Below are 25,036 nucleotides of genomic sequence, written 5' to 3'. Positions count from 1 at the left end.
GAAATGGCACAATACATATGTTGAACTAGCCAAAAATGACTTGTTGCTAATACTGTCAGCAGTGTGTTTTGTCTAATTTCATTCAACTAATGTTGAAACTTCTGTAGTGCCAATATCATTAGAGCAAACATTATTGATTTTCATAACAGCTAAAGTGTGATCAAAAGCATATTTGCACTGGCAGTTCCTTTTTTTTTTTCCTTTCTCTCCTTTTAATGAAGGTGAAAATATTTTTTTCTTACATTTGCTAGCAATTTAAGTGCTCTGCATCATTTGAAAGAAAATTGTGATGGAAGTGCATCTTAATGATCAGTAAATCTTTTCATGCAGGTCTTCTGACCGAACAAGTTAGTTTATTTGAAGATACTCATTCTCTCTCTTGATTTCTGGGTGCTTTGTCTCTTTAATCTCCTAGAGATGTCTACAGCTAGAACCATACAATGAAGTATGCCAGTACATGAAAGGTCTCAGCCATGTTGCGATGGGACAGTTTTATGAAGGCATAAAAGCTCAGACTAAAGTTATGTTAAATGATCCACTACCAGGTCAGAAGGCCAGCCCAGAATATCTGAAAGTGAAATACCTTCGAGGTAAGTTGGAATTGTTTTTCTTTTTTTTTAATTTACTTAAATCCTTCGAGAACCCTGAAAGTGCAAGCATGCTTGTAGCTATAGCCATTTTAAAGAAACCATTGTACATTCTCATGAACACTCTTGAGTATGTCTGTTTAAAAAAATGCACACTGATTCTTATTTGTTCATACAGTTAAAATCTAGGACCACAACTGAAATATACATTTCTGTATAATGGTAAAAAGTTGAAATAGACTTATTTCTGTCTTGAAATTAGCTAATAGCAAAATTAAATTACCTCAGCGTAATGGCTTATTAAAGTCATGATGGATAACTGACAAACATATAATCTGGCTTTTGTTTTTATGTAATTACATAAGTAGACTGATTATGTAAATGGTATTTAATTTTATCTCTTTCCTCCAGAGTATTCTAGATACTTGCATGCACATTTGGATACCCCTCTTACAGAGTATAATATTGATATAGATCTTCCTGGAAATTTCAAGGACCACTGGGCCAAAAATCTTCCTTTTCTTATAGAAAATTATGAAGAACAGCCAGGGTTACAGCCGCATATAAAGTGAGTAATTTTTTTTTTAAAGCCTACTCCAAATGTTTTTTTCAATTTGACTTTTTTAAAGTGCTATTCCGAGGCATTATAACATCATAAATGTTTAATGCTTTATGAAAGTGGAATTCCACTAAGTGTGTAAATGCTTTTCAAAATCCTAGGGTTTGGAGTTGGTTTAGCCCATAAAAGAGGAAGAATGAAACTTAGGATGACTTTCTTCACTTCTGTCTTCACATAATAATATCCACATAATGTTGTTTCATATTCTGTGGCCTTACTGATAACTATTCTATTTCTTTTTTTCTTGCAATTAATGTTAAGGAGTTAAGCTTGAGGTGTTCAGTGTAGTGTTATGTAGCACCCTTTTTACAGTTTCTTGTTGTCTGTTAAGTTGTTTTTTTTTTTATAGGTGTAATTTCCTAGATAATTAATAGATTTTTTTTTTTTTAATGGCAGCTGGGTTTCACTGGGAAAAAATCTTCTCTGGAGTAATTTAGATAACCAGTATTTTAGGAGGCGAGTGATTTTAATCAACAAAGCAGGGGGTTTATTGGAATAGGCTTCAAAAATATATAGCTAAAGGAAAGAGCAATTTCTCCTGCTGTATACTACTTTCTAGATGTATTTTCATGTATTCACTTTGCCTATGTGAAAAAATGCTGAATTAAAAACTGATGGCTTTTGTGTATATGGAATAGAATCTGCCTCTTTAGCACAAGAAGCTTTTACAGAATTAAGGGAGAAGTTACAGAATAAGGCTTCAGGTTTCTGTACATATTCTTTTCTTACTTAGTGTTAAAGTTCCTCAGGGTTGAGTGTAACATTGAAGAATAAAGTATTATCTGTGAACTTTATTTGGTATCATTACGAGCAAGTCTGAAGGTGAAATACTGGTTGTGACAGTAATAAGACCAGCCACTGAATTCCGTAAGACCAGGATTTCATTTTAGATATTGGGTGTAACTGCCATGTACTGTGTATGTTCAGTGGGGTGGGAGGAGGAATGAGTGTTGTTTATACTTACTACTTTTAAGTATTTCTCACACAAATGGTATTGGTTATCAGACAAACAAATCTGTGTTTTACAACTTTCAGGACTTTTGTTGCCAAGTTATGTCTGATGCATGTTTTTCTCCTCTGTAAGAGATGTGTTATTTCAGAATTTTGAAACCTATAAGCCTGATGTGCAAGAACTCATATGTGTAGCTGATCATCTGGGTTCCATGATGCAGTATGAGACGCCAGGATTTCTTCCAAATAAAAGAATACATAGAGGTATACTGAAAATACTCTGTAAATTTGAGTGGAAAAAAAAAATCAAGGTGGTGATAATTTAATGCTATACCTTTGCTATCTGCAAGTTAGTTTTATGCTCTGTTCCTCTGAAATCAGATAAAAAGTTTAAAATGAAAATAATCATTATGTCAGCAGTTTCCCGACCTAATTGGGGACTGGAAATCATGTTCTCCCAGATTTTATTGATGTTGGCAATTCTTTTCCTGTAAATACATCCCTCTCCTGCTTCAATTTTCCTGTCTGTACAAAAATGAGTGTTTGGCTCTAATTGGCTTTCTGGTTTTGTTGTTGTTTGTCCCTCTCTCCTCCTCTCCCACGCCCAGCAATGGGACTGGCCACTCTAGAAGTAATGCAAGCTGTGCAGCGGACTTGGGCAAACTCAAAAGTTCGGATGAATGGGAAAACCAGACTGATGCAGTGGAGAGATATGTTCGATATTGCTGTGAAGTGGCGAAGGTAATGGTAAAAGAAGAGAGAGAACAAGCCTTATCTTGGTTATAATAATGGTGCATGCTTCAGTTGACCAAAGGGCTGAAGTCACAGAGGAGAAAATGAACAGTTGCTACTGCACTGTAACTATAAAGTGTTCTGTTAAAAGAGAAGGATGGTTTAGGTACAAGGAGTGCGCTTCTGAAAATACTCCATTTTTCTTCTTTTTTAAAAGAGGTGAAGAGTTAGGAATAGCATTTTCTGGTTGAGGCAAAGCTGTGAAAGACCATAGGATGCATTGCAGCTTAGGCTAACAAAAACTAAGAAACTCCAGTGACATAAAATGCTTATGATTTTTTTCTTATTAAAACCGTACATGCGTTTCAATAAAAAGTTCTTTTTGTGATCTCTGAATTCTAGCTTTTGCCTAAAATTATTCTATGTGTGAACAAAGCTCATTTAAAATATTACCTGGAGTGAAATGTGTGCCAATATTAATGTCCTTTGTCTTTTGTAGGATAGCTGACCCTGACCAGCCTGTGCTTTGGTTGGACCAAATGCCTGCCCGAAGCCTTAGCAGAGGCTTCAATAATCATATTAACTTAATCAGGTATGAGAGTTTTACCCAACAGCCTTCCCCCACATACTAAAGGATTGTACCAAAACTTACCAGCTGTTCATGAAACAGCGTATTACAGTATTGAATGTATATGTGCTTATTGTTTTGTATTTTATATTTTCTAATGGAACATTTGGGTTTTGTTTACCTCAAATTTTCCCTCATGACATTTCTTCTTTTTACTGAATTTTAGTTGTAGAACTGAGTTATAGCAAGATCTAATTAGGATCCAGAAGATGCATATTTTTACATGCTGTTTTTAATTCCCAAATAATCTAATTTTTACATTTAAGGTAAAGCTCATCACAGTTATAATTTTTGCAAACACTGCTTCTCAAAGATAGTGGCAGCAGTAATGAAACAATGCTGTTCTATTGGCTGTAATACCAATTTACAATAGAGAGGAAAAACATAGTTCTTTTAGTTGTTTTCAGAGCAGGCCAAAGTAAGGCAAAAATGACAAAATAAGTAACCTGTGAAAGGTAACAGTTGCACTTTCAAACAAAGGTAAATTTTAAGAGATTCAACCACTGTTGTACGTTCCATCTTCTCCCATGCTGCAAGACTCAGTATTGTAGTCATGTCAGTGCTACCTTCCATGAAGTGGTAGAAGTGTGAGACTCAATGTGGCAACATCACTGTCAATCACAGGAGCAGAGTGTGTTTGTGTAAGTAAATATCTAGCCAGGTTTCATCTTATTTCCTTCCCCTACCCCCGCCATGGGAAGTATTGAATCTTTGATCTATCATTCTGCTTTTGTATCTATTTCTTTCTTTTTTGAGAAGCCGTGTGGAAAAAGGAGGGTAAGAGAGGCAAAGCCTTCTCAAGAATTATTTCAGGCAGAGAAAAACAGTGATATTCCAATGTACACATACAGAGGCTAACAAGAATTTGTCGACGTTCTTCCTTCCACTCGATGGAATGGACCCTAGCAGCCTCCCCTTTACTTTAGGGAGCAGTTACAATGTAGAGTTAAACTCCACTACAGATCAGTAGTTGCCTTGCAGGATGTGCTGCTGCTTGAACAGTCTTGTGCTCAGACTTCTTTCTTCCCTCAAGCCAAGTATTACATTTGGGCTTCAGGCTCTGTCCATCTTTGCCACTGCTGCATTTCTCTCTTCTCACACATAAGATGCAGCAGAAACCACAACCATCTGTACTTTGAGACAAGGATGCGTTCCATACTTCATCTGTTTCTTCCTGGTTTTATTTTAAATGGGAGAGTAAAAGCTTAATTTCTAGGTGATCTGTGCTCACAGAAGGGGATTCATGTAACAACACTTGATTACCATGCTGAAAATAACATTGCACATTTAATCTGGGGAAATGTGTCCCTGCACTGGATGCCTGTGTCAGCAACTCTTTTTCACTGGCCAAAGTACTTTACTTGTCTTTCTCTCATTAGAGAATGCTAGCAAAACTCATGATTTACTGTTCCAGCTGTTTTGGCAATTTCATAGTGATCTAAAATAAGCTTCATGAACATTCAGAATGGTATGCCCACAGTGAATCTAATTCTAACCTTTTGGGTTTGGCTTAGCCTTGGCTTTTGGGGATCTCATCAGCATTTTGGTCATGCTTTTTTGATAGCTAGGTAGTGGTTCTCTGAAAATTATTGATTTGGTGCTTGTTTGGAAGGAACAATAGATTTGAAGCAGCCTAAACACCCCCTGCCTTAGGAGTTGATCATACTTTAGTACTGGATGGTGATTGCATCCTTTTTGATTCTGGAAACCTGTCCTTGTTTGATCATTCTGCATCCCAGGTCATAGCTGTTTCATAGGTCAGCTTTCCGTAGTGATTTGTTTCTGCTTTTGGATTCCCTCCTGATGATTGCACATGAGGTGAGGGATAAAAGAAATAATGTATTAAGCGGTAATAGATTTTTTTTTTAAATATATTTTGTTTTACTTTTGAAGCATGTTCTAGTCCATTATGATTCCTAAGTGACAGTTACTCTTAATGGATTATACAGATCTATATAATCTCTTTTTTGCATTACTCAACTGTAAAATGGCTGCTTATTGAAGATATTAATAGGCTACAGAGCTAACACCTTTTTGTGGATAATTGAGATCAATTTATGTTTTTTTGACTTTTTCAGGAAGACATACATTGCTTTATATTTGATTTATGATTTGAAAGTTATTGTCATAACTGTATGACTAAGGCTGAATTCTTCCAATAGCATGGCTACCTGAAAACCAAGTGTAACAGTAGATTTAGGCTGACAAATGGCAGCCTTCATGGTTATTAAATATACAAAGATACAAGCTGTTCAGTCAAATAAGAAGTGTAACAATAGCAGTTGGGTGTTCTTTTAGTATTCATAACAGATCTAGTCATGATGAGCTCAAGATATCTCTAGATTTTGTTTGGTCTAAATTGTACACCAGTAATTTCTGTGTGCAAAAATACTTGGATTAGATATCTGTTAACATAACCTTTTTCTTTACTTAGAATTCTTTGCATTTAAAGTCCATTATTGTTCAGTGATTCCTGTCAAATGAGTCTTGGCATAGAGGCACTAGCATTCAGTGACTGCTGAATTAAAGATTGTTTTCCAGAGTGGCAAAATGTTTGGAGAGTGTCAGAAAACAAAAACTTTGTTTGTCTTAAATCAATTTGGGGACCTTTTGTTAAAGGTGTGTAAGAAACATCTTGCCCTTCACAATGTTTGATAGGCTTCCAGATCTTAGCATTCTCCAGATGAAAGTATATTGGCTGTCACTACTACTTCATGGGTCTATAGACAAGTGTGACTTCAGCTTTTCTCCTTTCTGCCTTAAATGATCAAAGCTACCAAGTTTCATTTAAAGTAGAGAAAATGTTTTTGAAAGCTTAAGTTATTTTCATAGGCAAAACAAGGATTTGGGATCAGCTAAACATTATTTATATACTCAATATTCTTATAAAAAAAAAATGAAGGCACTGTCTGGAACACTACTAGTTTTGAATTCTTGGTGTTAGTGTTTATTAAACAAGGCGAAAGAGTGGGAATAAACACAAAGCACTTCTGACCACCCACCAAAAGTCTTTTCTTGGTACTACTGCTTCTAGATTGCCTTACAGAATGATAGGTCTGGTTTGGATGTATTTTCCAAGATACCACTAAGGGAAAATCCAGTTCCTTATACTGACATGCTTCTGCCTGTTGTACAGATATTTTTTTAATACAGATGGAAAATGATGGGACGTACAACAAGGGCAAATTATGTATATAGATTGTCTTCATCCTTCTGCTTTCCCTACCTCCCTTTCCTATGTGCAGATATGTATATGTGTTCTAATTCAGTTTTTAAAGACTGATTCTGCCATTATTCTGAGACTAGGCCTACTAAAGTGTGAGACCATTGAATGAGACATTAGACAGGGACTTAAGCTGCCAAAAATCACTTAGAGTGGGGAAAAAAAGCTAGGTGTACACACCTTCCTGTGATTGACAGTGGTTTTGCTTCCACAGAGAGCGATAACGTTTGCTTTATAAAATCTTGTTTTGTAGACTGGGAGAAGAGGAAGGACTCCTACAAATGCAATAATGGTATGTAATTTTTCTTCTCAGAGTGGTTATAATTCTAGCAGATTTCTACCAAGTTTTTAATGTACATTTTTTTCCTTAGTAGCCCAAGGGGAAAAAACAACACCTTTTTGATGTTTTTGTTTAACAGTTACTACTTGTAACTGTTAGGAGTCAAAGCAAAATTACTTCAATATAGAGGGGCATAGGTGAATAAAGAAAAATGTATGTGGACTGTCGGAGCAGATCAGCATATACATTGGCAACTATGTAAACTGGAGAGTGTTGGTTCTCAAAGTAAATCAATGTGCAGATTGAACTCTCCTAGTTCTGCAATATCTATGAGTGTAAATAACTGTCTAAGAGAGATTATATCCTTGTACAAATTGATAATTATCATATAGATAAGATTTACTGGACATGGGCATGCTGAAAATGGGGAAATCGCATGAAATGTAGTTTTATCAAAGAGCATCACCACTAATGATGTGTAAGCTATTGCAAGTTCACTATGGAATCTATATTCAAAATGGGGGATGGGCAATTGACCTTTTCAGACAAACCTCTAGTTCATCCTTTAATTTACAAAGCATTTGTGGATAAAATTCTGTCAAATATTAATGAGTAATATTTGTGTCTTAGCCCTGAAATGTTGGATTGAAAAACAAGACTTTGAAAACCCTTTTCTTTTCTTTGTAGGGGACAGGTCATTAACATGCGGTACCTGGAATATTTTGAGAAAATTCTTCATTTTATCAAAGATAGGATCCTTGTTTATCATGGGTAAACTACCGATATGTTTTTTTTCCCCTGCCTTACTCCCCTGGTAATACTGATTTGAAATCTACATAATATTCATTTGAGAAAGTCTGAGGGATATTTTCTTAATTTCAGTAAGTTCTAGTTTTCTTGGTATCTATAACTGTCTTATTTTCTATTGGAAATGCAAAATCCTATTCATTGCCATGTAAAGAAACTTAAACTAATAGGAAGAAACATTGTGAATTACAGATTACAGTATACCTAGAAAGTAATAACAGTGTTGAATTTGTACCCACAGTTTTGGCATGAGTGCGTCTCAATTCTTTCTAAAAATATGATTTAGTAAAGATGTTGGGTTTCTTCCTGGTAGAATAGTATACAGTTTCTCTGAATATTGAGATTAATTTATGAAATAGTAGGAGTGAGGAAAGAAAGAGAAAAGAAGATATGGAAGGTAATTTTAATTGAAACTGGTGTTTGAAAAGTAGTTGTAAAGGAGCAGAGAATCTTTACTACCTGTTACATAGATAGGTTGGTAGACTTTGTCCTGGAACAGAAGACAGTTGTAGAATCTTGAATGAAAGAATGTGACTAAAAGTAATCTGAAAATTGATGTTGGCATCTATTTAAAACTTTGATCAGTTCTTTATGAGTAAAATGTCTTCCCCACCTGTGGCTCATTTGTAGCAACAGTGTTCTGCTAACCTTAAAAATTAAGAAACTCTTTTAGCTTTAAACACTCTAATTTTTTGTTGGCCTGGTAACATTTATTAAATATAGAGTTCTGTTTTGCAATCTCATTATGCTACTTAAATATCAAAAAATGAAAGTGTAGAAAATATGACAGTTGAAAACATTTAAGTTTTAGAAAATTTATGATAGTTGCTGAAGATATGTAAGTTCTGTAGTAACTGGGAAGTCTGGCTCTATTGGGAGCAAGTTTGTTTAGAGTGAGCCAGCAGCATTTGAACTTACACCAGAACGATTTGTGCTGTGATTTTTAAAATAATTCTGTTCTTAAAATCTGGATGTACAGTAATTAATAAATACTAAAGCAGTAGTTCAATAGGTTTCTTCAAGGTCCAGCTGTGCCTGCATCTGTAGTATTTACATACTTTTGAGGCTACACAGATGCATATATTTTGAGAAGAGTATTTCTAACATTAACTCTATTCTTCCATCTTCATCAACAACCCCCTGCCCATGCGGACTCATGCAAACACTGTTCAGTGCTTTAGAGTGGCCAACAGCAAAGTTTGAAGTTGAGGTTTGAAACTGAAAAAAATAAGCTGAGCTGATATAGGAGGAAATTGCTTTTTGAAGAATAGGAGAGCATGTATGAAGGAACTGATTTTCAGCAAAGAAATAATTAAATAACTTTCAATAACTTATTCCACTATGGCTAATTAGGTTAAAGCTAGATGGATTTCCAGAAATGCTACATGTATTCAACCACTGCAATTCCATATTTAATTTTTTTTTTCCAGTGCTAATAATCCAAAAGGACTATTAGAGGTTCGAGAAGCTTTGGAAAAGGTACATAAAGTAGAAGATCTTCTTCCCATAATGAAGGTAAATTAAATAAAAACTTCAAAAGATTGTAAAAATAATAGAATGTGTTCTGGTAGATATCCAGTTCCTCAGAATATAACCATTATGTATAAGCTTAAAATGAATAACTGGAAACACTAACTCAGGTTATTTCAAACCTGTATATGTAGGGTATGACCTTCCCTTTGATATATGCAGATGTGTGATGTATATTTGAAAGGCTTGGCCTAACTGTGAATTGGTAAAGAAATGATGGGAAGACAAAATGTTTGCAATTCTTCGAAGCCAGCCTTATCAACCAGGAGGGTCTGTGGTCAGATCCACCATAATGGGCTCACAGTATGCCTGTACAGTATGAAGGAAAAAATCAAAGATGTGAGTCTGAAAGATGGGGAACATGGAAGCTCTTTTTACCTTAGGTGCATTGGTGCAGGTCAGTACCTGGTGGGGCTGGCAGGGGGAATAGTTGCCTTTAGTGACTGATAGCTAATCTGAAAGGAAATCTTGGTTTACATTCTTGTGCATTGGAAGACCGTCAGAAAAGGAGTGGGGAAACCTGCAGGTTTTCTTCTTGCTGGTGGTGGTCTTCATAGAAAGGCTTTGGATATATGACGTGCAAATTTATTTATACTCTTAACTCTTATCTCCACTTGAGTAATAAGGCTTGAGCTGGGTTTAAGTAAAAGGTCTTCCCTCTCTCCCCCCACTCCCCCAAATTAATCTAGGATGAGCAGTGTGCAAGTATTTGAGTTTGGGGAAACGCTGTTACAAAGTATTTCATTTTAAAGGATTGGACAGGATTTTATTTAGAGTAGAATAAAATTTGGGAAGAAACAGTCATTATTAAGTAGAGACAAACTCATCACTTTCTTACTGGGTGTGTCCACACTGCAGTTTCATATCTAAGCAAAGTTGACAGATTGCCATAGAACAGAGCTCTCTGAAGATACGTTGCTGCTACTGCTGGTAGACTGTCTGGGTTTGGATTTGTTCAGGGTAGTAGTGCTCACTCACTTGTGCTCTACAGATATCTTTACAGAAGCTACATGGCTCAAGCACTAAATTTTTATATGGCTTTTTTTAGTATGTATTACTAATATAAGTGTCTTCAAAGAACATACCATAATTTTGGAGGTCCTTTTTATATTACTGTCTTGTTCTTGGCCTTGAAAGATGAAGCCAAGTAGATACTAAGTGAACCTAAAGAAAAACTTCTGATGAAGAGCTAGTAGATGTTGGGGTGGATAGACAATTAAATGTTCCCTACTGACACACAAATTTGCAGATAGGGCCTTGTAGAGCACCTAATATGGCTGCTGTTAATTGTAAGCCAGAAAAAATGCTATTAGTGGAGTTAAAAATATAGGTTACTCCAAGGGGATGATGAAAGTACATAAACATAGTGGACTATACATGACTTATTTCAAAATAAATGTCTCAACTGGCAGCAAATAACTCTTTCTGGTTTTCATAACCTGTACATTTTGGTCTGGCTTGAATCTCCTGTATCCCATTCCAAATTGTATCAAAGTGGAATGCTGTCTGTCATGAGAGGCTTTTAGAGTTGTTTCTTTAAAATAAATGCAGATGCTCTTTAGACAAAACATCCTGGATCACAAGTTCTATCTTAAAATAAATAATTGCTTGAGTAATCCATTCAGCACTATTGCATAATAGTCATTAATAGTGCCTGTATAAAATGAATGTCTGCTAATATTGATGTAGTTCAGTTATTTGGGTAGCTAGGAATGTTGTATGTCAAATGCTGGGCTTTTGGCTTTACTTAAATACAGTTTTGTCTGGTTTATACAACTCTTTGGCTACAGTATTACACTTAGATAATGTAGCTTTGTAAAATTCTTAAACTTTGATATTTTTCCTTCTGATGAGGATAAACATTAATTGAAACTGTATCACAGTTAAGAAATTGTTGCTGTGAGCTGTATTCTGGAATCCACACTTGGACTAATGCAGCTACTTCTTAGTGTAAACATAAAACAGGCTCTCAAATTCCTGCTTTTGCATTTACGTAGTGAGACCAGAAGGTTACTATCAACATGCAATTTGGGGACAAACCTGTACAACTCAGACTGCTTTGTACAGTTGCTTTTCATAAACATTGCTGCTTTATATTTGCTATATGTAAAGCTGAATGTCAGTGTGCCTCATTCAATATTTATGATTGTCATTCAATACGAAATAAAGGATAAATGAAATAGTGTAGTTGTCCTGTTCCCTCAGTTTGTCCATTTTAATTTCTGGTCCATGTATTTTAGGTGTTTCAAAACAATAGCTAGGCAGTCTGTCTCTGTTCATTCTGATGTTACTCTTTTTTTTTTTTTTTTTTCTTTTGAAAGCAGTTTAACAGTAAAACAAGAGATGGGTTTACTGTGAACACAAAAGTCCCCAGCCTCAAGGATCAAGGGAAAGAATATGATGGATTCACAATTACAATAACAGGAGATAAGTATGTTTGCTATTTTTAGGGGTTCAGGTACATTAAGTAATGCTGAAGTATTAGCAATTAATCTTCTCACATGCCATTTCTACTTGCATAAAACGGGTTTTGTTTTTTACTAGTGGCATTTTTGTGAATAACTAAAAATTCTTTCATTTGAGGAATTCTGATTCCTGTTGTGTTCCCTAACAAAGAGGGAATAGGGATAACACTGATGGAGTAGGCCCAGTTGAGATGATTCTCTAACATGTAGCACAAAAGTGAAGAGAGACCTTGTTGTTCATCTTAGATTATAAAATGCCTAAAGGGGAAAAAATCTCAAATATCTTGGACTTCATCCATACAAAATACATTTCTTGTTGTGAGACCTAGTGTGTTGTGGTGACTGAAAAGTCCTGAATGGAATGGAAGTGTCTATGATCAAAGAATGGAAGAGACTTTCTTCTATTTGGATTGTTGGCCTTTTTTTATGTTTATTTTTGAGATGTTTGCAGACCTTCTATCTGCAAATGTCAATTTAGCTAGTACCTGAATGTATGAGGATACAATCAGGAGGCTTTGGGCCACTCTTTGGGTGAAATACTGGCCGCTTGTCTTCCTGAAGAATGAGCATTAATCTGAAGCTCAGAAGCTCAGTCCTACTACTAAGAACTTTGGCTTATTTAAAATTTAAAATTCTATGCATTGGAATTTTTCCCAAAACTTGTGTGCTTCCAATGAGTGGCATGGAAGCCGAAATTCTCCTCTGAAATGTTAATATATCTCTTGGTTTTTAATTTTACATTCTAAACCATATGCCTATATGCAGTCAATTGGCATTAAATATATGGCCTCACTGTTGGGGGTAAAATATTTTGGTGTCAGTAGAATGGTCTAACTGTTCTGCACAAACTGTTCTGTATCAGTCAGTCTGTTTTGATCCATAGTTTGTAACTGCTTTTATACCAAAACAGTTCCATTTTGGTAGTTTAAAAGTTAACAAAACTACACTTTACATTCTATACAAAAATCTCAAGCCCATGAAGATATTGTAAAATTTCATCTTTCTTATTTTTTACCTACACTTTAAGTGAAACAAGAATGCTTGTCAGGTATTCCTCAGTGGAAATACTTCATCTGTGATTAGACAGCAATCTTTATGTATTCTTTCAGACAAACTTACAATGTGACAAAAAGTTTTTAATTCAGTGTTGTGTGGTTTGTTTTGTTTTTTTTTTAAACTCAAAGGGGGGCAATGCGTGTAATCTCCTGCTTAAGGAAAAATTATCGGAGAAAGGTTATGATGTGGTATTTAACTGTAGTATATTTGTAACTTGCCCTGGATATTAGATTATGCATCAAGTTCCGTTCAAAAAATTTCTTACTTCCTTTTTTGTTTCATCTACTCGATAGAGTGGGGAACATATTATTTTCGGTAGAAACTCAGACAACAGAAGAGAGAACACAGCTGTATCATGCGGAAATAGATGCGCTATATAAGGATCTAACAGCTAAAGGAAAAATTCTAATTCTGTCTGCAGATCTGGGGGTAAGGCAGGTTTAATGGAAATGATGAATTCCTTGATAAAATTCTATTATGTCTTTATACATTCTGTTTAACAGTCACTGTTCTAATATTTTTTGACGGAGATTTTAAGTAATAAAATTGACTACTTGCTTAAACCCAATTATGAAAAATACCATAAGAAGTTGCCATAATTCTATCTGTTACTTTAAAATTTGCTATGCTTTGCTGCAGTAACAGAGTCCAGACAAGTTCTCAGTATCACATTGTGTTCCTCCCCCACCTCCCCTTATTTTCTTTATTTTTCTCATGGGTCTGTGTTCACTGTTTCATCATCCTTATAAGCACTACTCAGGATTTGGCTCATGATGGCTACATGTAAGATGAGAAGTAACACAAATTCATGAGAAGCACTAGAATTTTGTTTGTGTTGATTTGTGTTGCAGTGAGAATCTGACTACGTTTGAGCTTGTGACATTTGAGTTTGTGCTCTCCATTTTTCATCCTTTAACACAGCGTAGATGAACTGTTTCACCTGAATTTTAAAGATATAACAATTTTCTTAAACATTTCTTGATCAGACTTCAACTTCTTAGCTTGACACTTTTCACATTTGAAATGGTTCTTTAAAAAAAAATCGTAGTACTGTAAGACTTTCCAGTATGTGTTCCTTTATATGGTATTACCTCTCTATTAAATTATCTTTAATTGATTTTTTTTTTTCCCCTCTTAGGAAGTAGATGCTGTTTGCAACTTGATCCTGTCATTAGTTTATTACTTCTATAATTTAATGCCACTTTCAAGAGGATCTAGGTAAGTGATGGTCTTCATCATGTCTGTTGTCTTGGATACACACTGTAAAATGTCCACGTGTTGCAGTATCTTAATATATTTTCTAACATAAAAAAAGCTAAAAAGCTCTGGGTTGAGCTGTGTGTCCTGCACAGTCTCTCATTTTGTGCTGCCATGACGATGGATACTGACTTAGTACTGGTTTAAAAGCTAGTTTCTAATGCTGGTGGTAACTATTCATAGCTACATGTATATTTAAAATGATGAGTAGTCTGTATTTATAGACTTCAGCTCACAGATTTAAAAGTGTCATTTTTAAATTGTAATGCTTGGGTTCCTAATCCATGTTATGTTACACCACTGTAATTTCACTCAAGAAGCTTTACCAAAATGTGTATTTAAGATGAAATATACTTTGAGATAACTTAATAAAATACACTAAAATATTGTTTTAGTAATTTATTGCAACTGTTAGCGTCACCACATGAAACCCTAGAATAAAGTCCCACACCGCAGATCCCTTCAGCTGAAATTCTAGATTAATTCAAACTTGGCTACATCTAAGACTATTATGAATCTCTGTTCCACAAAGCACTTAAGTTCTTTAAGCTTATTATTAAACACAGTTTAGAAGAAAATAAAATTTAAAAAATCCTGAGACATCATTTTTATAATCAGACTTTGCCTTTATCTAACAGAATGTAAAAATTAACAGAAATTCTGTCTGAGTTTCCCAATTTAAAAAAAAAAGTTAAAAAAACCTGAAGTGACTGAACAGCTTTACAGTGCCTCTAGCTCTGTTGCAGTAGAGTTCATAAACTCTTCTGGGCTACAGCTGAGCTTCTTGGAAACAGGTGTTTGCTTTGTTTTCAGCACTGTGGAGTCTTAAGAACTCATGTCTGAAATTATGATTCTGACTACTGTAGAAACACTGCTCTTCAGTAGTTAAATTCCATAGGATCATAACTTCATTCCAGTGGTGTTGGAAAGTAACAGTGATTTCACTTTTTAAGTGTTTCATGGTTATTTTTACTTCTAAAATAAAGTAACTAGCACAGTAATTTTTACTAGCCTTCTATGAAAGAGTACTATATTCTATTTGTTTTGTAGTCTAAAAAGAGCATTATGGAAAGACTTTTACTGTACTTTCTTGGTCTTGATTTTTTTTTTTTAAGTGTGATAGCTTATTCAGTGATCATGGGAGCACTAATGGCAAGTGGAAAAGAAGTATCAGGAAAAATCCCTAAAGGAAAGGCAAGTATCAAAATACACTGGTTCAGCCTTAACGGAGGAAGTCATAGTTGTAAATGTGAGGAAGGAGCTGTAAGAATGAACAGAAGTTGCACGCTTCTTTACTGGTGCTGAGTTAGCTGCATACTATGGTGTTTTGCAGCCTGAGAGAGTTTTGAAAATGTCATTGCTGTTCTGTCAGCAGGTGAGATTTAGAGATAGTATGTGCAATTCTGGTTAGTCAAATTGTAGCAGTTTGTGTCCCACAGTAATTACAAATATGTAACTGAAGCATTTCTAGTGTTCTGAGCTGCTCTTTCCAGCTTGCTTTGAGAAGGGTTCTGAGAATACTTGGGCAGAATTAGTGACTCATCTGGCACACAACAGAAATTTTCTGCCTTTGCTCTCAATGTATTCCAGAGCATTTAGGGCTTGGTAAGTAGATATGTATTAGCAACTTCTCTTGATTTCTCCTTCCCCTCTATATTCTGCTTAATTTAAAATAAGTCCTAGTTTTTAAGTGACTACATTTGAATATTATACCACCTTGCTCAGTAAAGGGTTTCCCTTTCTTTATTCAACTATTGGTCTGTTAGCTGTGTTACCTTTTCAGCATGAAAGGAGTGAGAACACTTCTGTCTCTTTAATGTGTTGTCAAAAGAATCAGTGAAATTCCAGCGAGAATCAAAGTTGTTGAAGAAAATATCCTGCGTGGATAACTGAAGAAAGAGCGACTTTCCCTTTTGTTCTAGAAAGCCCTGAAAACAATGAAGTTTGTCCTTTCAGTCCAATGAACTCCTAGTAGCTTTTAAGAGCAAACTGCACTTGCTTAGTAGCAAGAAAGCTTCCTTTTCAGTATGCCACTAAGCTAATATCTGCACCGTTCTGTGGGAGTTCAAGCTAAGGTAAAAGGCTTATGTGGGTTTTCTTATGCATCTTCTTAGGACTTAATAGGGTAGTGCATTTTGCTGACTGATTTAATGCAGGCAAGCAGAGTTGCAGGATTACTAAAAACCAGGATTTCTGACTTACAGGAAGCTTTTGGGACATTTTTACATTTGAGGTTTTTTCCTGAAACAGAGTGCCTGAACTGGAACAAAGCCATTTTTTAGAAAAGTTTTCACCAGCTGGAAGAAATTGTTTTCCCCAGTTGAATGAAATTGGGATTTTTTTTTAATTTATTTTTTTAATATTTTTTTTTTGCCAGATTCCTTAGAAGGGTATTTCTGGTCCCAGGCTTATGACAGCATGCCTTATCAGACCACTCTGAAGACAAAGATACCCAGTAGTCAAGAGTCCTGTTATTGCCTGACAGGTCAGTCAGTAGCCACAGCCAATGTAACTTCCAGTATTGGTTGTGGTGGGGTGTGGAAACCCACAGAGAGTTTTAGTGCCTAGCACGCGTGCTGACTTCCAAACTGGTGATGAGGAACAAAGTAGTCTGGGCACAGACTAGTTAGTAAGCTTACTGCTGTCTTACCAAGAATAGAGGTAGCATGTTCTCAGAACCCTTCCTTGAATTCAGCCAAAGTTCACTGAACCACAAATGTGTCACCTTAAATGTTTCAGTACTAGTGAACCAATGTTTTTGAGTGAACATTGTTTTGCTGAAAACTTATTTTCAGCTGTAGATACGAAGTTGCACAGAGTTCTTGGCTATATGTAATCAAACTTGTCTGAAAACCCACCGTGGAAGAAGTAATACAGAATGCCTGGAAAGTCCAATATAAATCTACCAATCATGTGATACAATATTTTGCAGAATACAGTATGTAGAAATGAAAAATATCCCCATTTTATTGGGACATTGTAATAAAGGGCTGAAGACAGTCAATATTTTCTGGCACTGACTCATTAGTACAAACATCTTGTTAGGAGATTAAAAAAAAAAACTGGATTTTTGTCACAGAAGGAAGGATATGTTTTTAAAGTTGAATTTATATGTTAAGAATATTTGAGGATTAAGTTCTTGAAATTAGAGAACTTAACTTCTCTAATTTCTTAAGATCTTTTTTATTTTGTTGCATTTTCAGCTGGTTGATTTTGAAGCAATGACAGCACCAGGGTCTGAAGCTTTTAGCAAAATAGCAAGGAGCTGGATGAATCTGAAAAGGTAAATCTTTTTCTTCAGATGGGGGGTGGGGAAATAAAATACAAAAGACTTAATATGTAAAATTTAAACCTATACTAAAAAATGTTACTTAGAAATTGTGAGCTTAGTAAATGATTCAGTGTATTTTTTAACACTGTTTAGGAATTGATAAGACAAGATTTGAATTTACACACACAGTAGTTTATTTCTAGTCTAACAGAGTAGTTAGCAGTCTAGACATTCAGTTATGTGAGTGTTATCCTCTGAGAAAATTATTTAGGTTAATATTTTCTTCATTTTGTCCAGAGGTCAAATTTGCCTTTTTATTATTGTTTTTTTTATCATTAGTAAATCTGGTGATTTAATTTGGGGTTTTTTTCCCCATTCTTATGGATCTCTTCAAACTGTATATCAAAAGTCATTTGCTTATCCTTTAGTGCTATTTTAATTTGGAGAGTAAGTATTTTCAAAGTAAATGGAAGTTTTGAATACACAGAATTATGTTACTTAGTATAGCTGCAAGACTTTTGTATAATGCTTTAAAATTTTTATTTTCATATGGATTGATTTTTGAATACTGAACACATTAATTCCTTGTCAGTATTATGAACCTGGTGTGTTTGATTTGTCCCTTAGTGGTTATTCCCCATACAAAATCTGAAAATCAGGCCAGAGACAAAACCAGTTTTAGTATCCTTCACGTCAGGGTCAAGACACTTAAAGGGTGCTGAGAGAACTGGCCAATGTCCTTACAAGGCCATCTATAATCTCTGAAAGGTTGTGCACATCAGGGGACATTCTTGGTGACTGCAGGAAAGGAAATCTTGAATCTGTCTTCAAGAAGGCCAGAAACGGCAACCCAGGGAAATTATGGGCTGGTTGGCCTCACTCTAGTCCCTGGGAAAGTCATGAAGTGGGTCCTCTAGGAAAGCATTTCAGGGTATATGAAGGAGAAGGTGGCTGGGGACAGTCAACATGGGTTTACTAAACATTGTGTGACCCAATATGATTGCTTTCTGTGATAAAACGACTAGATTTGGGGATGAGAAGAGAGCAGTTGATGTTGTTTATTTTTACTTCAGCAAGGACTCCCACAATACTCTCATACCAAGATAGCACATTATGGTCTGGACGAATGGACAGCTAGATGGGTAAAAAGCTGTTTGGAGAATCAGATTTAGGGGGGTACTCAGCACTTCAGACCACACCTAAAATACTGCATCCAGTTTGGGGGCAGCTGCAGTAAAGACTATGATAAACCGGAACAAATCCAGTAGAGAGCCACCGAGATGGTCAAGGGGCTGGAGCACATGCCTTAACAGGAGTGAGAGGGGCTTGTTCAGCCTGGAGAAGAGAAGGCCCTGACCTAACAGCAGCTTTGCAGTACCTGTAAGTGTTGAGAAAATGGAGCCAGGCAGTGCTTGGTGGCAGGACAACAGGCAACGTGCATGAGTTGAAATGAGGTTCAGACTGAGCATAATCTTTTCACCCTGAGCGTAGTCAAGCAGCAGAGCAGGGTGCCCAGAGAGGCTGTGCAGTCTCCATCCCTGGAGATGTTCAAGACCTGACAGGATAAAGCCCTGACACCCTGGTCTGACTTCGCAGTTGACCTTGCTTTGAGCAGGATGTTAGATCACAGACCTCCCGAGGTCTGGTCTAACCTGAGTTATTCTGAGAGCCTGAGGAACTTTGCAGCTGCTGTTAGCGCCGAATATCTCACACTGATTAGTGTTGTTTAACTTAATTACCAGTGGTTCTCAGCCTGGTGAATTTCACTAGACTATAAAATCTCTTCCTAAATGAAGAGGGCTATTAAGAAGACTCAAGGACATCTTTGTCAGACTCTGGCTAAAAATCTACATGTAAATGCAGCCAAACTCGGCATTTATTAAGGAGTGACATTTTTAAACTACAGTGTAGCAAGTTGTGGTTTTTATTGCAAGTAGTCTGCATAAATATTGTGACCTGGTTGTCTTGGAAATATAAAATATTTATGGTTCCCACAATTTTTTACTGTAAATCTCCTGATTTATATACTCAACTTCTTTCCTAATCCTCTGTTCATGTCTTTTTTTTTTTTTTTTCCCCCCCCCCCCCCCCCCCAAAGACATATCTTTACCAAAGGGGAACTTCTGTCTTGGGAGCAAAGTCAGCTTAAGTCATTTCAACCCTACCTATGTGTTTCTGACCCTCTTAGTTGTACTGCTGAAATTTGTGTGAATCCATAGCAAACCAGATCAGGTAACTGATTTATGTTAAAAGTAACCTTGCCAAAACCAAAATTTATTTTTAACCGAGACCATTTTGTAGCATAGTCCCACTGATAGTATTGCTGGCTCAAATGAGAGATGTATAATGGGTGAGGAATGAGCTAGAGTGGAGAAAATGCTAAAGTTGGCTTTGCCTGATGCTGGGAAAAATATCCATAGAACCACAGCCCAAAGGACTTGAAGTAATAATATGAAGGTAATTAACATGAGCAGCTAATTTGTCTGTGGTAGAAGAATAATAGTGGGTAAGGTAAGTAATGCTTGAAGACTTAAAGCAATAAAACTTTGCTTTAACTTCTGCCATTTCCGAAGGGTCTTCTGTGCAGTCATTGGTTTTTGTTCTGTATAGTGAGTGAAGAGTCATGAGAAGCAAGAGCTGGCTGTGAGCAACAGAAGGGGATGATGAGAAGTATAAGCTAATGTGTTAACTTCCAGGTAAATCATAAACCTCAGCAAAAGATAAATAATTTTCTTTTTTTCTCCTCTTTCAGTATTTCACCTTCTTACAAGAACCTACCGTCAGTATCAGAGACTTTTCCAACCCTGAGAACGATGATTGAAGTACTAAATACAGACTCATCTCATTGTCTAAAAAAAACTATAGTTGTTGTATAATTTATACAAATAAAAGGCTAAGAAGTACTGCTTCATAAATTATTTTGAAGGGGAAATTATAGTCAAAATGGTTTGGTTTTATTTTAATAGAGGAAACTTACTTGACTAGTTATCACCAGAATAAAAGGAATCTTTCTGTGATGAATAATACTAAAAAGGAAAAAAAGTAGAACAGCTGATTTCTTGTATTGAGATGTACTCTAACAGGAAGTAGTTGTTCAAGGGGCCAAACCAAAGAGCAGTAAGAAACCTGATCACAGTTGTGATCTGAACATACTGCAGGTGAAAATTTATTTATTTAAAAAAAAGTGGTCTGTGTTGGAAATACCGCTATGCTACTTCCCATTTGTTGGTTTGTTTTGTGTGTTGTGTTTTGGTTTTTTTTTCCAAAGCTTCTGTCTTCTGCATGGAAAACTTCGTGAGCCATACATGTGTGAGTAATTGGTTAATACACACGCATTTCATGTAATGCAATCCAGTGAAGGAACAGATGTCAGCTTAAAAGAATGGGTTTCAGGAAGACATCATTGGGAAACAAAACCAAACAAATTACATATTTGGAGTTAGGCTCTTGGTAAGTGTCAGAAACACAGCAACTGTACATCAGTCTCCCTTTCCAAGTACCCAGTGGTGGTGGTTGGCAGAAGATATCAATGGATTGACATTATATTGGGAGAGCTAGCTAGGGCTTCTTGGGTTGTTTTTGTTGGACGGGTCTGGCAGCATTCTGGAAAGGCAGGCTTCCAGTAATGCTGGGCTAATTCAGTTCAAACAACATGGACAGTACCATGAACCAATTTCTGATTGTAACAGTGATGATATTTCTGGTGAGTCCTAACTGAACTGTACTCATTTTAGCTTGAGCTTTGTGACTTTGGAGCTCTTTACCATGTGAAGTGATTTCAGAAACAGTGAGCAACGGTGGGAAGAATGTCTGGTTTCCTCAGTGGCTTTGATCAACTTTTTTTCTTGCCTGAATATTCAGCATTTCAGAAAGTGTACAAACTGTTCTGTTTTAGATACAGCTTTCAACTTGTTTAATATTGATGGTCTAAACCGTGATTCTGTTGCTGTCATCTTTTACACAAATACTCTATTCTTTACTTTGCTTGCTTCCAGTTTTCCAGAGGTTAGGGCTTTGTTGGGCAGGTGCAAATATCTGTCCTAACCATGTAATATGAGATTCTAAAGAGTAAGTTATTTACTAAGGAAGAGGGGAAAACATCCTGCGTATCCCAAGCGTACCAATAGCAGTGTTGTGGTTACTTTTCTCTGGGTACAGCACGGGGCAATCTCAAGCCCCTCTTTAATGAAGAAAGAAATGCAGCAAAGCATCAAGAATGTTGATATAGGTGACCTACTTTAATAGTGGGACTGAAAACAGGGTGGATCTATTGAATGGAGGGTCTTTTCTTGATTATTTCACACAAGTATTTATCGGATTCAAAGTGGACTCTGTGGTGTGTGTGCAAGTTTGGGGGGCATGGGGGAAGTGCCACAAGGTAAGTTAGAAGCTGCTGTGAATTCAAATTAAACCAGTGGTGCATATATACCCGTGGGAACTTTTTTTCATGAACTCTTGTATTCTAAGATTGTATGTTGAAAATACAAGGGTAGGGAAAGAATGTGCTTTTCTTCCACTTACCACCTTTTTACCATCTATTGCTGAAACAAATGTTGCTATCTGTATACTAACTCTTCCTCCCTAAGAAGTGCTGTTACAGTATTAACTTCTTGCCAGCTAGTCTGTGGTACTGTTAACCAGAGTCGTTAAGCACAGCAGAAGTAATGTTGCATGAAGGCAGGGGAAAGAATAGGAAGCAGATTTTTTTTATTAGATGTATTTAATCCTGATTCTGGTATTCTGTGAGTAGGTCTAGAATCTGTTTCAAAATTTGCATGGACTGTACTGGAGCTACAGTGATAACATGGTTAGATTTGATGAAAAAATCATGACCCAACTCCCAGCCAAGGGAATAACGATCTAATGTGCAATATCTTTAACTGTAGAAATCAACATTTGTTTTGCAAATATCAGAAAGCAAATGGTGTACCCATGTCTGAGCCCATTTTTCCTAAAGCCTATTTTTCTCTTCTGCTTGTTTGCAGGGGAAATAACTAAGTAAGTTCAGGTACATGTATCTGATCAGGGGATGCATAACAGATGAGTGCCCAAAGTGGAAAAGGAAATCTAGAACTGGGGTAACACCTGTTTGGAATCAAAGTTGTTAGCCATTAGTGAGCACTAATGCACTTCGTAATGTTGCTAAGCTTTTGGGAGGATAGGTATCACTTTGAGTAAGTAAAACTCATCAGACAAAAAAAAGAATAGAAGCAGAATTTCATATGCAGACCTAAGGTTCATTAACCAAACCATAATAAAGGCAAAATTCACCACCTGTCTGGCTGGTACTAATGCACATGCGTTTTAAACTTTCTTGATCAGAATTTATGTAAAGGTCAAAAGTAGGTATTTCTTTCCAAGTAAGGATAAAGGAGGCTTGTGAGTTTTCATGGAAGGAGTAGGGTTGCTGTCCAATTGTGACAAAGGTATTTTCCCACCATTCTCTTGCTTGAGTACCTTCCCTTACCCCACTAGAAATAAGCACTATTTGCTTCTATGGTGTCTTCTATGTAAAGGTCTAGAAGTTTCAGAAACCTCTATTAGATTCCATTATGGAGGAAAGGAATTGTTACTTTCTGCCTGCCTAATGGAGAAACGGGTACAGTAGCCCGGAAGAGATGCCTAACTTTATGCCTTGATTGTATTCTAATAGTATGGTCTTTCCTTTAAGCCTGTAACTTTTCTTATACCTTGTATTATTAATTGTGAAAGGGGAAATCTATGTTGGTATTGACTAGACAGTTCTTAGAACTATAAAATAAGAGGCTTCTTGTTTCAGGGATTAGACCAGAGGGAGTTAGGAAAGGGTGGCAGGGAAGAAGAAAATTCTCTGGACGAAAAAGCCCATGTACAGCTATCTGGGTTTTATTCTCATTTCTTTTACTCCTGTGACTGACTTCATACTCATCCCCCTGCTGACAGACAAAAAGATGATATTAATGGGAGATCAAGGGAGGGCAGGTGTAACATGTATTACACCTCTATGAGTGTGTGTGTGTATGTGTTTCAAAGGCTTGTTTCTTTGGGCGTGATACAGATGACTAAGAAAGCAAGTGAGCTTGTCAAATGCTCTCAAACAAGTTTAACAAACAAAACAGGATTATATAACTGGGCTGGTATGTGATGACTTAGAGTACTGTAATTACCTCCTAAGACCCAGATATATGCAGAAATCTAATTATCATTTTCCATCCTCTTCTGTGTCATCTTAGCTGGTCTAGCAATATCATTTGAACTCTTAAATGGAAAAATTAATGCATTGCAGCCCCAACCATTTATCTATTAAGAATAATATTAAAGAAAGCAGAATGAGGAAAAAAAATAGGCTAAGCAATGAAACCCCATTAATCTGAACCTCAGTATTTGTGCGACTTCATAATATAATTTGAAGATAAAAAAAAATTCCCATGCAACTACCTAGAACAAAAGGCAAAGTAGATTTAGTCTCAAATAAATCTTCTGACGTATTTATCTGTCTTTGGTAGGCTTACCCCCCAGGAGACTTTGGGGGTCTTTTGGGAGTTTGGCAAAGCATTTGCTGAGGTACCACACACAAAGTTAGGACTTTATACAGGAAAAGAGAGTGTGTGTACAGTGACTGAGGAGCTATCTGAAAGGGAGAAACAATGTGGCGGGCTGCCAGGCATGCTGAGGTTAGTAGTTTAGTTCGCCAATGAAATCTGCAGGTGATGGAGGTTTGGGGGTGTTAATAAAACGAGGCACAGAATAGCAAGTAGGGAGAACTCAACATTTGAAAGTACCTGAAAGGATTTTATTGAATACAGTTTCATCCTGAGTATTTTGTGATTTCCAAATACTGAGTTCCAAGTTTGGGTGATACAAGTTGCAACTAATGAAATTTGCTACGATCAGGTGGTTGTGGAAAAGGCATATGGAAACCCTTGCATACGCCAGGAAAGATGCTCTTAGTCAAGAATTTTGTAAAGATGTTACACATCACTGATGCGCTGTCCTCTGCAATAGTGGTGTATTGGGGAGTTCTAGTGGACAACTTCAGCTACCTGTGGTCAATAAAGATGTGTTCAGACAGCAGCAAGCATGGAGAAGGGCCACTAGAACGAGCAGGGTGCTGGAGTATGTTAGTTAGGAAAATAAGACTCTTAAGAGTTAAGGCTAAACAGAACCCTGCTCTTGACAGATAGCCGGTCATAATGCTGGCAACTTGATTTCGGAGAGTTGAACAGTTTGGCAACAAAACGTTCTTTTAAGATGTTGGTGTTTGTGCTGCAATTATTCTTCACCAACGGCTTTCTACCCCCCTTCTCCTAATTCATTGAACGTTTGGGAAGAAAGCATTCTTCCTCCTGTAGCACACCTAAGACTAAAAAAACCCTGGTTATTTCAGCCTATAGGAAATCTCTTTTACCGATGTAACTAATGCCTGCTGCACGGACTCGTTACGCCCGGGCTGCAACTTTTTTTATTTTGCCAAAATAATACAGAGGCTTTGGACCGACTTGCTGCTGAACCTGTCGAGTGGGACGGAATAGCCCATCCCAGGCCTGACGGCTCTTCTGACAGGAGCTGCTGGACCTTCTGTCGCGTTAAGAAACGAGTAAGACTTATTTCGGAGTTGGGAAAGGCAGGTTCTTGGCTCCGGCGCTGCTCT

The 25,036-nt window shown here is 36.6% G+C and overlaps 1 protein-coding gene across 2 annotated transcripts in view; it reads left to right on the top strand.

The window, feature by feature from the left end:
* The window catches only part of TTC13 (tetratricopeptide repeat domain 13), a 42,108-nt gene extending 21,811 nt beyond the window's left edge, over positions 1–20,297 (top strand). Inside the window, exons 11-23 of one of the 2 annotated variants that reach the window (XM_010562682.1) lie at positions 416–590; positions 999–1,155; positions 2,291–2,421; positions 2,766–2,898; positions 3,389–3,481; positions 7,708–7,791; positions 9,258–9,342; positions 11,682–11,788; positions 13,172–13,307; positions 14,017–14,096; positions 15,251–15,329; positions 17,339–17,418; positions 20,159–20,297. In XM_010562682.1, coding sequence (XP_010560984.1) covers positions 416–590; positions 999–1,155; positions 2,291–2,421; positions 2,766–2,898; positions 3,389–3,481; positions 7,708–7,791; positions 9,258–9,342; positions 11,682–11,788; positions 13,172–13,307; positions 14,017–14,096; positions 15,251–15,329; positions 17,339–17,418; positions 20,159–20,282 — 1,464 coding nt within the window. In that variant the 3' untranslated portion in view covers positions 20,283–20,297. Of the gene's footprint in view, positions 1–415; positions 591–998; positions 1,156–2,290; positions 2,422–2,765; positions 2,899–3,388; positions 3,482–7,707; positions 7,792–9,257; positions 9,343–11,678; positions 11,789–13,171; positions 13,308–14,016; positions 14,097–15,250; positions 15,330–17,338; positions 17,419–20,158 lie in introns of both variants that reach the window. The other variant, XM_010562681.1, reaches the window with a different exon arrangement.
* Positions 20,298–25,036: the final 4,739 nt, after the last annotated feature.

Source organism: Haliaeetus leucocephalus, unplaced genomic scaffold, assembly GCF_000737465.1.
Source record: "Haliaeetus leucocephalus isolate CR32 unplaced genomic scaffold, Haliaeetus_leucocephalus-4.0 Scaffold162, whole genome shotgun sequence".
In the NCBI taxonomy this organism is placed as follows: Eukaryota; Metazoa; Chordata; class Aves; order Accipitriformes; family Accipitridae; genus Haliaeetus; species Haliaeetus leucocephalus.
The sequence above is the reverse complement of the archived record's forward strand: the minus strand, read 5'-3'. Positions and strand labels throughout refer to the sequence as shown.